Below are 13,648 nucleotides of genomic sequence, written 5' to 3'. Positions count from 1 at the left end.
TAGGAGAAGAAGGTTTTGATGATGTAACTACTGAAACCCTCGTGGGTAGCACAGTTGGTAGAATCGCTGTCACCAGATGGAAAAGACCTAAGTTTGAATCCCTTCAATGACGAGAGGAATTTTTATGGGTCTTTTTAATGTGGCTGAATTAGTCGGTCTCAAGCAAGGGTAGCAAGGTTTTCCCCCTCCCGGAAACTCGAAAGAGAGTTACCTGTATATATAATGGGCATCTAGAACAGTTGGTTTTCCTCGATGAATGGATAAAGTAAAGCATTACATATAACTTCTCCCCCCAAACACATGAATAAAGATATATATACCCTACCCCTAAACACACGGATAAGGATACATATACCCCCCCCCAGACACATGAGGAATACACTTCTGGTAACCCTTTGTTAGGTGAAAATGTATCGCAGCTGGAGTTCATTATTTTCTTTTGCAAAATGTGTTTTTTTTTATATTTAAAGTAAATATATATTACCACTACGTTATTTACTATTAAAGGAAACTATATGACAAAAATTTTATACACTGTATACGATACATATTGTTTTAAAGCCCATACCTAAGTAACTTAGTTGTTGTTATGGGGGTTTTCTGGTGCAATGGCTACTTATGCCATACTGCACTTATCAGGATAAATGAGACTATAGATGATGACTGCAAAGGGAGCAATCACAAGTGGTAGCATAGTTGAATTTGTTTTAGGAAAGAATACAAATTCAGACAGAGCCGTGCCATAAGGGAGAATGACAAAGGTTATCGTACATCTGAGAGGAAACCGAATGCAGAGTGTTGAGTGTTGTTCAACAAGACACATTCAATAAGTATATATTTTATTGTGAGCAGTATCAAACAGTGTGTACAATGTGGAAGATCATTTCCTGTTCGCAGAAACAGATTAGTGAGGCAAGTATGACATATCTGAGTTCTCACTACAATTACTTCCTCTTTTCTATTTTTACAGAAGCTGGAGTTCCAAAATTGTGGTTTGGGTTTCAACTGAAACAGCTCATTGTTCATTTACATTTTCAATAGAAATGTCCATTTTTCCATGAATATTCTCTATATGATGTCTGCATTTAGTAAACAGGACTACACCATTTGTTATGGTTGTGCTAGAGTGATATATTGCAACATGGAACAAAGGGGTGCTCTTACGAAGAAAAGCTTAAGTTTTGCAAATTACAGAGTCTGGAGACTAGGCACCAGCGAGGTGATCTGATAGAGGTGTATAAAGCCTTGAATGGTTTGAGCATGCTCAATGCTGATGGAATTCTTCCTCTCACTCAGAATAACCACCTGAGAGGGCATAAATTCAAATTGAGGAAGGACAGATGTAGGATAGACGTGCAGAAATTTGCCTTTAGCCAGCGGGTGGTTGGTTGGTGGAACAGACTTCCATCCCTTGTCGTGGAAGTTGATAGCCTGAATAAGTTTAAGGCTCAGCTGGACAGGTATTTCGAACGAACAGAGGGGTGAAGTGGAAGTGTGTTTTTTTTTTTTTTTTGGCTGATGCTGCATAAGCTTTCTTTCTTGCATCAAATGCCTCTACTAATGCTAATATGATCAGCACATTCATTTCTCGAATCCCAGTATGGCCTGGGATCTGTATACTGGATTCCATTTCATACCCAGCAGCTATAGCCAAGAAGCATATGAAAGTTATGTACTTATAATAAAATTTAAGTGGATTACGATATCCATTTATGCAGACTAATACAAAACAGCATAAACCATTGCATATTCTATTTTTACAAGATAATCATGGCAAGGCCATTATTTATGGAATCAAAGCATTTTGATGACCAGACAATTCAGCACACTGGCCAAAGTGAAATTCTGTTAATTAATCTCGGTGCTCATTTTATTTTTCTGTCTTCCCTAGCCAATTAACATTTCCTATGCAACTGAATTAAATGGCAATAATTTTGAGAACTAAAAAAGGAAAAGAAAAAAAAAAAGTATTACTTACTATATTCAGACAGGCACAACATGTGGGGGGGAGGACAAATTGAGCATACATGTGCTGAATACAAGGATATAAAGAGTTTTGCCTGTTGGCTTTGGTAATAGTTCTGAATAATTTGAATATAGGACCAACTAATTTAATACAGGTATTAAATTTTAGCAACTTACCCATAATACCATTCTATATGTAAAAACTATAAAAATATACAAAAGAATTATATGCAGTGTTAGTGAGAAATGGGCAAGGTTGTTGTTGTTGTTATTTGGTTTTTAGGAGCATTAGCAACTAAGGCCATATTGCTCCAGGAATATGCGGTGGTCATTCCCTGACCTTTCCGCATCCTCCATATTTGGTGGCTCACGGGCTCGAACCCTGAAGAAGCATGTGTTATGCACTGCTGCTCCTGCCCACCTGGCTATGGAGGTGCCAAAAAGGGCAAGGAATAATGATAATGGTGATAATAATAGATGATGGAAAAATAAAATTAAATCAAATAAATAAAAGAAAAAAGGACCCAGCAATGAACCCAAGGGCTCAATGCTGAGCCCACTGTTGTTTTCTATATTTATTAATGATACTGATGAAGGTATATCAGGTATAATGTCTAAGGTCACAGATGATACATAGATTGGAAAGGTGACAATAGTCAGGATATGCTCCTCCAAGAAGATCCAGACAATTTAGAAAGATGAGCTGAGAAGTAGCAATTGAAGTTTAACATTGATAAATAAAAGGTACTTCATATGGATAGCAGTAATCCCAGACTGATGTAGCAAATGAATGGTACCACACTCAGGGAAATGGAAAATGAAAAGGTTCTGGAGGTAATTATCCAGTCTGATAGTAAGTTCTCTGACCAGGGCAGACATGCTGCCAGGATAGCCCATTGCATTTTGTCAATGATATGTAGGAATTTTCCCAGGGATAAGGTGATTATCCCATTGCATAAGGCAATGGTTGAGCCATACCTTGAGTAGTGCATACAGGTCTGAAGGCTTCATTTTAGGAATGGATTTTTTGGAAAGATGCAGAGAAGATCAAAGAGATAAGTGAGAAGAACAGAAGGATACTTTTACCAGGAAAGGCTTCAGTTCTGCAGCATCTGGAGACTACACACTTGTGAGGAGATCTAATTGAGGTGTTTAGGGCTTTGATTTCCTTAAACACTTCAATGCTCATGGAATACTTTCTCTTGCTCAGACTACACACACACATGAGGGAGCATAAATTCAAACTGAAGAAGGATGTAATACAGTGTAAGACATACAGGATGTAAGACAGATTATATGGTGTTCCACAGAAGTTAAATTTCTATAATGATCACTCTTATACCACATGAATATTTAGATATTAGGTTCGATATCTAGATTCCACGAGGAAAAATAGTTGCTGGATAGATGTACAGAAATTTGCCTTCAGCCAATGGGTGGTTGATTGTTAGAAAAAACGAACTCCCAACTGCTATAGTAGAGTTTGAATAATGAATTTATTCAAAAAGAAATAACTAGACAAATTATAACAAGTGATGGACAGGTAAAATGGGATGTGCTGACTTTTTTCTCTATTTTTTTTTATTATTTCTTTAATATTAATACCGAAATATAAATAATGATATAATAAAATAAAATAGAATAAAAATAAAATAAGATAATAGGAAAATAAAGTGAATGCTTTCTGGGAGATTTTAATGCATGCTTCCACAAAGGATAAAGTTTACCAATGGCAAAGATCATATATACAATTTAGACATGCTGTGTAAGGATGGATTTCAAAGTAATTTATTACAAAATTAACGTGTAGGTTACTGCAATGGCATCAGTTTAAATCATAGCCATCTACCAAAGTAGGGAAATCAGCATTGTTTTAATTATATCTCATATTGTAAATACCTTCACAACAAGTTTCCATGGTATTCCACTACCTCAAATATGTAGCGCTTCACCAGTGGAGAAGACTAATGTTACTGATTCTTGGTGGATACCACCACCCAGATGGCACCATTTCGAGGCTTATTCGCCTCTCATCGGTGGGTGGGCAGGTACCCTAGTGTAATAGTGACAATCCAGTTATGAAGTATAATTCCACAATATGAGAGATGCCTGAATGTGTGCAACAGTATAGACCATAAAGTATTTAAGGGAAAGAGCTCATATTATGTAGTAGAATAAATAACGTGTAATTTAGTGCAATGGCATCAGAATTAAACTGATAAGGTCTTGCCCTAAAATACTTTATAGTCTTAATTAATTGATTAAACTTGTAGAATAGCATGAGTAAATGTTTGTATCATAATATATTTTCTAGTGTGATGTATTTAAAGATGGGGTTAATTTGGCCAAAACTGATTGTCATTTAGAATATGATAAAATTTGGTGGAATGGGTTGCAAGCTAATTTTTTGAGGAAGTTTTGTTATCCCTGATTAGTATTACATAGTTGCAACAAATATGAGTATATTGATTGCATTGTGTAATTATGAATCAGAATTCCATTAACAAAGGTGGGCATTTCAAATGTAAATGCATTTCTTTTATCATAGATATTGAGAGTAAATTTATCACTTGCACCTTTCTACATTATTCCTAAACTTAGGAAAGTAAAACTGTCCAAATTGCTGCTGGTAACTTTAATACAAGTTCTGTACGGCAAAGGCAATTCTTGAACCCAAGGATATCCCTTTTGTCTGCTTATATAAGCATACCACAGTATAAATACAATAATATAGTATAAATATAAATGTATAGATGCGGAGATAGTAAAAACCCCCTGGTGCCATCAGACAACTAACACACTTATAAATATAGTTAAGAGAAGAGCACCAGTTATCCAGAATAATTAATGTTAGACCTCTTCCACATAGCAAATTTTTTTCTGGATAATCGAATGTAAGGTCAAATTAAATAAATTCTGTTATAATGTACAGCCACTCCCCGACTTACGTAAGGGTTGCATTCCACAGAACTCTACATATGGCAGAATTTTACTTAAGTCGGAATTTCCCTAAATACTTATGCAGCACTTGCAAATTTGATTCAAGCAAAAAAGAAACATTCAACGAACATGAAAATAGAATTATTTATTCAATTTTTTTATCTCATGCGCAAGAAAAATTTCAAAGTGTGCAAAATTACAAAAATTTCAAAATTATAAAATTACAAAAAGAGAGAGGAGACAAGCATAGCATCAGCAAGTTTTACCTTTTGAGAATCGTTGCAAGAATTAACTCTCCAGCTCATAAGTATGACACTGCAAGGGTTTGGTTTGGTTTTTTTTTAGGAGCATTAGCAACTAAGGCCATATTACTCCGGGATATGCGGTGGTCATTCCCTGACCTTTCCGCATCCTCCGTATTTGGTGGTGACGGGCTCGAACCCCGGTCTAATCAAGAAGCGTGTGCTATGCACTGCTGCTCCTTCCCACCTGGCTACGGAGTCGCCTCACTGCAAGGGTTGAGAGCTGTGGAGATTTAGAAGGAGGTTTTCCAACACATCACAAAATTTCTCTGCATCTGCAGAATCAGCACTGGCAACTTCACCGCATACTTTGTTTTGGAAATCAGCACAAAGCTTGAACCTATTAAACTACCCGTTGCTTGCCACAAACTTGGCTTGGGGGTTCGCTGTGCTTATCCTTAATTTTTATGTTTTTGCTTGAATGCCGATTGGATTCAGGGGCATTTGCTTCTGAATCTGATTTTCCATCCATATTATTAATAGCTTTTCCATATTCGATATAGCACCTGAATGCTGGTTTGTGATCACTGTTGATCTTAAATGAATTGATCCTTTAACATGTTCTTTTATTATAAAACGTTTAGGGCATAAGCCTTAAGCTATGGAAAAGTCTAGACTATGTATAAGTATAGTGGTAGTCTCAGATAGATACCACCATGGGTGGTGGTATCCATCTGGGATACCACCACCCATGGTGATATCCCTTCACCTGAGGAGAAGACATTAGTCTTCTCCTCAGGTGAAGCTTTACTTATTCGAAGTAGTGCAATATCATGGGAACTCGTTGTGAAGGTATTCAAATTATGAGATATAAGTTAAAACGATGCCGCTTTGCTAATATTCTGTTCATTCAGATTTGGCTATGTGTTATTGATGCTTTCGCCTATACTTATACATGTTCTTTTATAAATGCACTGTACCTTAAAATAGTATCCATTGTTGAAGCAACAAGACCTAATTCCGTGCAATAGATGACAAACTTTGTCCTGCTTCATACTTCTTAATTAATTATCTTGATTTCTATATCAATTTTGTTTTGTTTCTTAGCCATGCCACCACTTGCACTTTCCGTTGGTCCCTTTCTCTTCACCATTGTAATAAGCAAATAGGAATGAAGAGAAGGTTCTGAAATTTTATTTATATTTTTTATATGAATGAAGATTTCAGTGAAGGGGAACTCATTTCACCATAATACCGTAACGTAAAAACTCATAAAATTCGAGTTATCGGTATTATCGCAAATGGAATAAAGATCACATTTGCTACCCGTTTATAATTAGATGCACTAACAGAAAAGCCCAATAAACCAGAGAGTGCAAATTGTTTTTATTGTTTTATGGTAGTGACCTCCAGAAATGTGTTTTAGAAAAATATCACAAAGGCATTCAAAACTGATTCTTATAACGGAACATATGATAAGGATGAAAGTGTAGTGCAATTTCAATAATGAAAATGACCTTTAAAGAGAGATAAATAGCCTAGTTATATGGCCAAAATTTCAACTTACAAGGTCTTGTAACGAATTACCAAAAAAAAAAAAAAAAAAAAAAACAATGTGTTATTGGGTTCATGTTACAATATTTTCACGATACCTCCATTTATTCCTACAGGATGCAAAATACGTTTCCTCGATTTTTTTTTTTTAAGTTTGCACCGGCCGGCAAAAACTTATGTAAACTGAGAAAAATTATAAATAATAATAACTCGCACAGTTTCGGGCCAATATTATTCTTACCGAATATAGAACTAAACTAAACATAACATGAAATGAACAGAATATGTAATGGAAAATTGGGTTCATGGAAGCAAATGACTAAACTCTATCAGTCATGGTTTCCAAGAAAACCCATTAGTCCTAATCCAACATTTTTCAAGAAATATGATGTAAAAGAAACAGACAGAAATACTCTTGTAACATAATAAACATTTGTCTCAAACACTACCATTAATAAAAAAAAACAAAGAATAAAAATCGGCCTTTGAAATTATTCCGGATATCTGACGTTCTACTGTACTTAAAATGGATAACTCACAGAAAGCATTCCATGATTATATGTCAATTGATGAAAGGTTACTGTATTCTGTATACATTGCAACCAGAACCTTTTTAGTTCTGCATGTGAGATCAAAATAAACATATAAAGGTCTCTACTCAATAGGTCTCATTATTCAAATTTATGTATTTGAGAATAATAATATTATTATTGTTCTTCTTCTTCTCATATTATTTCTCCCTGTTTGGGGGTTCCACCTCGTGACAGGTATTGCTACCAAGTACACAGAGTGGTTGTAATGTCAGGTGTTACTGTTGCCCGAGGAACTCTGACTATCCTACAGGTATTCAAGATTGTGACTTTCTGGAGTTTCTTGTAGGTGTTCTCTGGGAGACCAATTGCTGCTAAGCTGTTATGTAGGGTCTTTGGCACCACACCGGTGGCTGACACAATGATAGGGATGGTCATTACTTGAAGCATATGCCACATCTCTTTGATCTCCTGTCTTAGGTTTCTGTACTTCCTGGTTTTTTCTTCACATTTTCTGGAGTGTTGTGCACTGCTATGTCAATTACATAGGTAGCCTTTTCCTTCTTGTCCACAATGGTTATATCCAGTTTGTTGTGTGGGATTATCTCATCCATTATAATGATGTGGTCCCAGTATAGCCTGTGGGTTTGGGTTTTTAGTACTGCCTGGGGTTCATACTTGTAGTACAGTACACTTTCTTTGATCAATTGGTATTTCCTCACTAGCTTCTGATGTACTATCCTGTTTACCTAGTCGTGTCTATGAGTGTACTCAGTCTGGGTGATCACCTTGCATCCCGCTGTGATGTGTTGGATCGTTTCTGAGGCCAGGTGGCATCGTCGACGTTTCATCTGACAGTCCGGGCTCCTTGGTGATGTATTTTCTATAATTTCTGGTGTTGAATACCTGGTCTTGGATGGCAAGCATGAATCCTTCAGTCTCAGGGAAGATCGCCCCGCTTGTGAGCCATGAATTGGAAGCAATCTGATCTATGTGATCTTCATGCTCATTCATTGTAGTATCTGCCACGGAGTGTCTTCTTTGTCCATCTTTCAAACTTCGTTTATTCCGTCCAAGTGAGAGTGGACTCCTTGCTTAGACTGAGTGCGGTATACTGCTTGTCTATCTTCCTTATAGCCTGGTATAGTGCTGCTGTGTGTTTCTGGAAGTAATCCTTCAGGTTAGCTATTGCTGTTTTCTGTTGCTTGATGAGGTCAGTCGGGCCCCTTCCTTCTCTTTCTGAGCTATTGTCAGTCTCTCCACAGTTGACTTCGAGTGGTGTTGGTGGCACGTGGTCATCATTGTCTTTCTCATGATATATTCTCCAGCTCGGTGTTGGTCCAATCTATGACCTCGAAGGAGTATGTTAGCACTGGGGCTGCACAGGTGTTCAGGACTTGAACTGTGTTCCCTCCATTCAGCTGTGCTTGCTTTCAACAGGCTTTTGAGTCTCTGATGGTATTTTCTAGTCAGGCAAGCCTCATTTCCTTGTACTCTAACTGCTGAGCCTGCATCATCCCCAAGCATTTGTAGGTTTCTCCCTGTGTCATGGCTTCGATCTCTTTACAAGTCTGTAGCTGGTAGTTTTGACCAACTAATTTTCCCTGGTGCAATGCATGGGTCTTGCATTTTTCTAGACCAAATTCCATCCTGATATCATTGCTGAATTCTTCAGTGATATGGAGTAGTTGCTGGAGTTGTTGGGTAGAGCTCGATATCATTCACGTACATCAGGTGGACGAGAGTGTACAGGTTCTTTCTTCCTTCTTTGAAGTTATATCCATACTTGCTGCTAAGTATGGTGGATAGTGGGTTAAGTGCAAGAGAGAACAACAGTTGGCTCAGGGAATCTCTCTCTCTCTCTCTCTGAAAGATTCCTCTTCTGATCTGGATTGGTCTGGTTGTGATGTTCTCAACCTTAATGGTGGTACTCCATTTTGGCATTGGTGTTCCTAGGAAGTTTGTCACCATTAGATTGACTTTGTAGATCTTCAGCATCTCTATTAGCCAGCTATGAGGCACAGAGTCAAAGGCCTTGCGGTAATCGATGTAGGATGAGTACAAGTTGTGGCACTTCTTCTATGCTTGCTCTATAACTATGGCATCTATGGTTAATTGCTCTTTGCATCCTTTCTGCTGTTCTGCCATTATGTTCTGGCTCTCCAAGTTGTCTGGTATCTTCTTTGTTATGCAGCTGGTCAGGATCTTGTACATCTTTTGGGAGGCAGGCAATTGACCTGTATTTCACCGGCTTTGTTGTATCTTCGTCTTTAGGCTTCAGATATGTGATTCCATGAGTGAGAAAATTCGGGATTGTCTCTGGGTGCCTTATCATTCGGGTGAACTGCTCTGCGAGGTGCTTGCGTGTGTCAAGTGAACTTCTTGTACCAGTAGTTGTGGAGGTTATCTAATCCTGGAGTTTGTCAATTGTGGGAGTTCCTGATCAGTTATTTTACTTCTTCCTGTCAAATCTCCCACTCTCTCATACGTCATTGGTTTTCTTCCGTTCTAGTTCTATCCAGGAGGCTCAGCTATTGTTGTTTGTCATTTGGTTTTTAGGAGCATTAGCAACTAAGGCCAAATTGCTCCGGGGATATGCAGTGGTCATTCTGACCTTTCCACATCCTCCGTATTTGGTGGTCACGGGCTCGAACCCCGGTCTAATCAAGAAGCGTGTGCTACTCATTGCTGCTCCTGCCCACCTGGCTACAGAGGTACCTTCAGCTGTTGTGTCTTATTTCACTGCTTCATGTGTTGCACCAGAAATTCCCAACTGTCTTCTGCTTGTGTGTTCCATTCCCTACCTTCCTGTCTTCTCCAAGACTTCTGTAGAGGGCTCTTTGATCCTCATCAAAGATTCGGTTATTTTTTTTCCTCTGGGAGCTCTCTTTGTATTGGCACAGTCTCTGGTTGAGTACGAGGACGTTCTGCTTCAGTGTGTCCAAGTATTTTCCTATTCTCTGATTTTTGGTCTCATGATTGCTGTGGATGCTGTCTCTCTTGAGGCAGCATTACCCCGTTGGCACTGGGTCAATTGTCCTATCTTGACTCATTCTTCTTTCCCAAGCTGGTAGTTCCTTTTGTTTTCATTTCTTCTGCTGCTGCTGGTCTCTCATTTCTCTTCCATTAATCCTAGTGGCTGGTATGGAAGCACAGTATACGGCTGTGTGGATGGCCTCCAGTGTTACACCATAGTTATTGAGGTAATGTGGTATTATTTGCCGATTGAGGTGGTCTGTGACTCTCCTCAAGGTTCTACTGGGCCTCTGCTTTGGTATCCTGTAGGTTTTTGTGGGGTGCATTCCTTCAAATTCTGTTAGGCCCTTCTTCCACTCATCATCTATTTTGGATAGAACGATCTCATCTCTTTCCATTTCAGCTGCTCTGAGTTGTATTTCTTCCTACTTTTCCTCCTCTGGTTTTGTAGTAGTATGCTCTTCCACCTCTGGTTCCGTATTGACCATATTCTTTGTTCTTTGTAGATGATCACTCATATCCTGCTTGATTTTTTCCAAGATTGCAGGAGCTATCAGGTTCTTTGTGAGAATAGTCCTTCTCTGGTCAATGGGCCAGAGAAGGACCTTGACTGTTCAGTGACCTGAATATCTGGAAATCATTCCAACCACTTGGTATGTAGTCTTAACCTGTATATTGTCATATCGGTCTCTAGCTTGGTTATTTCATAATGTTTCTATTATTGAGAATAAATTTTGTTTTTGAAATTAGTCCATAAAATCGATACAACCTTAAAAAAAATAATAATAAAATAAATAAGTAAATATATAATACAAATAACATTTATAAAATTAGAAGGAAGAGCAACAGCAATTCAGCTTGAAATAGCAATTTCAGCTCTCAATCTCCAATAGTAAATTCATGATTGAATTTTAGTGAGTCACCTGTGAAGTGGCCTACCCCCACTAACAGGTTAAGCTCCTTGTTGTTCAGACTTTTTTTTCCTTTTATTTTTTTTATTTGATATTAAAGTTCAGTAATACTAATTTTATTTTTATTTTTAAATTTAACTTTTGTAAAATCAACTACTTTTTTTCTCAATGGGAAAATTTTCATTGTTCTCAGTTTAGTCCAAAACTTCAAAGGTGTACTTCTGAAATGAGTATAAACTGATTGTATTTAAGGTTAAAATAATGATAATATAACAATTGTAGTTTAAGGAGATGAGATGAAGTGCTCTCACAGTATTTCAAAGCCAAATATCACATACAAGCATTGTGCCTGTTGTATTTTTATATTTTAAAAATATAAACATACAACATTTTTATTTTATTTTAAAAATACAACAGACACAATGCTTGTCTGTTGTATTTTAAATAAAAATCAATATACATTCATTTCACAAGAAAATCGAAAATGTATTTAAACTAGACAGGATGAGGAACAACTTTCTCAGTGAGAAAAAAATCAGCTGATTATGAAAAATTTTAATTTACAAATCATAAAATTTAAATGACACTTAGTCCAATTTTAATGTCAAATTAAAAAATTTAAGCCCAAATATGCAATAAAGAACCACACGACTAAAAGAAAAATTAAAAATAAGCAAGATAGACTCCATTACCTTTTAATTGAAACACTTTATATATATGCACTTACTCCATAGAACCCATATACAAAAGTAATATGTAATGGGTCACAGTCGTGAAAGGGTTATTCAAAATCCAATACTATATTTAATGATACAGAAGTACGGTATACAGCAACACTTTCATTCAATAAACCTCTTTGCTCCACTGAGTAAATTTAAAGAATTAAAGCAACTTTAAATGGGAACTCTAAGTATAAAATACCTGTAAAGATGTTTCATAAGAATCTTCCTTTTTGTAATTCAGACTAAATTCCTGAAATGTAAGACTGACTAAACTCTGTTCCCCACTTTCCAAGTTTGCTTGCAATTCCACAGTAAAATCAGGAATCAAAAAAAATGCTTGAATGGCAACAGACTGCTTCTCACCTCCATCTTTAGTATAGTTATTTGCTGATGTTGATGTTTTGAAGTCTGTTCTCTGCTGATCCAATTTTAGTGCTGACATACTAGGTTCTGTGTCCTTTAACAGAAATAAATGAATTACAACATGCACCATAAATGTTGATTATGTTCAATATTTTATTTTCCTCAATTATAAAATGTCAAAAAAATCTCAATACCCTCCTCCTCCTCCTTCTCTAAACTAATGTAACCTTTTATTTTAAATTGCAATTTAATATGAACATAGGCATATTTCAATTAATGTGATAGCTTGTGTGATTTTGGAAACACACAAGAATTCTTTATGAACTTCATGCATTCAGTTCACATCAACTATTCTGTGTTAAATTCAGAGAATTTCTTAAAATCTTTCAAAATCTGAATAATCCTAGCCTAAATAACAAAGTAGTAGTGAAAATAATATTATGCATGGGTCAAAGGGAGACATTTTAATGACTTTTATAAATATATTGCACTTGTAGCAACAGAATTTAATGAGCCACCTAACCAGAACAAGTCCTTACTCAAATAGAAAGTTAAAAACGTAATACTAATAAATTTATTTAAAAAAATCTAATTATTATTTTAACAGCACTGGAGCTCACTGCTCATATCTTTTTTGTACATTATGAAAGTTCAAGTGTGCATTCACAGGCCAATGTCAATGCTGTGTGATAGGGAAAACCTGATATGATTCACAGGGCAAGACATCTAACTTAGTTAATGTTATATGGATGTCTTCCTCTGATTCCTGATTTCTAAATTCCTCTTCAATTCCACATTAGAAATTCCTCTTAAGTTGAAGCTGTAGTTAGATGGACATTGGCTATTCACCAAAGTACAGCTCTGATTGAAGAGGAATTTAGAAATTAGGAATGACAGCAAAATATTTTCAAAGCATCCATGAAGAATTACCTGTATTGAAGACTGTAGCTAGTCATTACAACCAGAATGATAACTTATAAGAAAACATTAAGACTAAGTTTTTGCCTAAATACAAATCACTGCTCTAACCAAAGGAGGTAAGGTAATATGAAATTTAAATGCTTTATCTTTCAAATGTTGCTAAACACGTCAGATAAACCTGACCTAAGAGTTCACTGCAGATCAAAAACAATGCAACTGACAACATGCACGAGTCAGAAGGAAGCTATCATGAAATTTTAATAGCATTCACAGAAAGTTGTTTTCCTTTATTGATACAAATTTAACACCTATTTCTTCTCTCTGAACCAAGAGAGAAGAAAGTTCACTAAGTTGACTTTACATTTAACCACTTCAAATTACAAGTTTCAATTAACCATGTTTAATCATTTTAAAGGCACAAAAGGTGAAACTGTTGTTCATATTGAAAATAATGATGACATTAAGCATAGGCAATGCAAGGTTTCGCTTAACAAGTACGAGGCGATGTTGAGAAAAATCTGTGA

General features: G+C 36.5%; 1 protein-coding gene across 1 annotated transcript in view; it reads right to left on the bottom strand.

The window, feature by feature from the left end:
- LOC150074871 (intermembrane lipid transfer protein VPS13D-like) overlaps positions 1–13,648 on the bottom strand; it is a gene marked incomplete at its 5' end in the record, with an annotated part of 233,196 nt that overhangs the window by 169,105 nt on the left and 50,443 nt on the right. Inside the window, one exon of the mRNA XM_090389446.1 lies at positions 12,040–12,297. Within this exon, the coding sequence (XP_090245572.1) occupies positions 12,040–12,297 (258 nt within the window). The remainder of the gene's footprint in view (positions 1–12,039; positions 12,298–13,648) is intronic.

Source organism: Mastigoproctus giganteus, unplaced genomic scaffold, assembly GCF_048544385.1.
Source record: "Mastigoproctus giganteus isolate SK-2022 unplaced genomic scaffold, ASM4854438v1 scaffold_23, whole genome shotgun sequence".
NCBI lineage: Eukaryota > Metazoa > Arthropoda > Arachnida > Uropygi > Thelyphonidae > Mastigoproctus > Mastigoproctus giganteus.
Note: the sequence above shows the minus strand (reverse complement) of the source record. Positions and strands in the feature narration are given on the sequence as shown.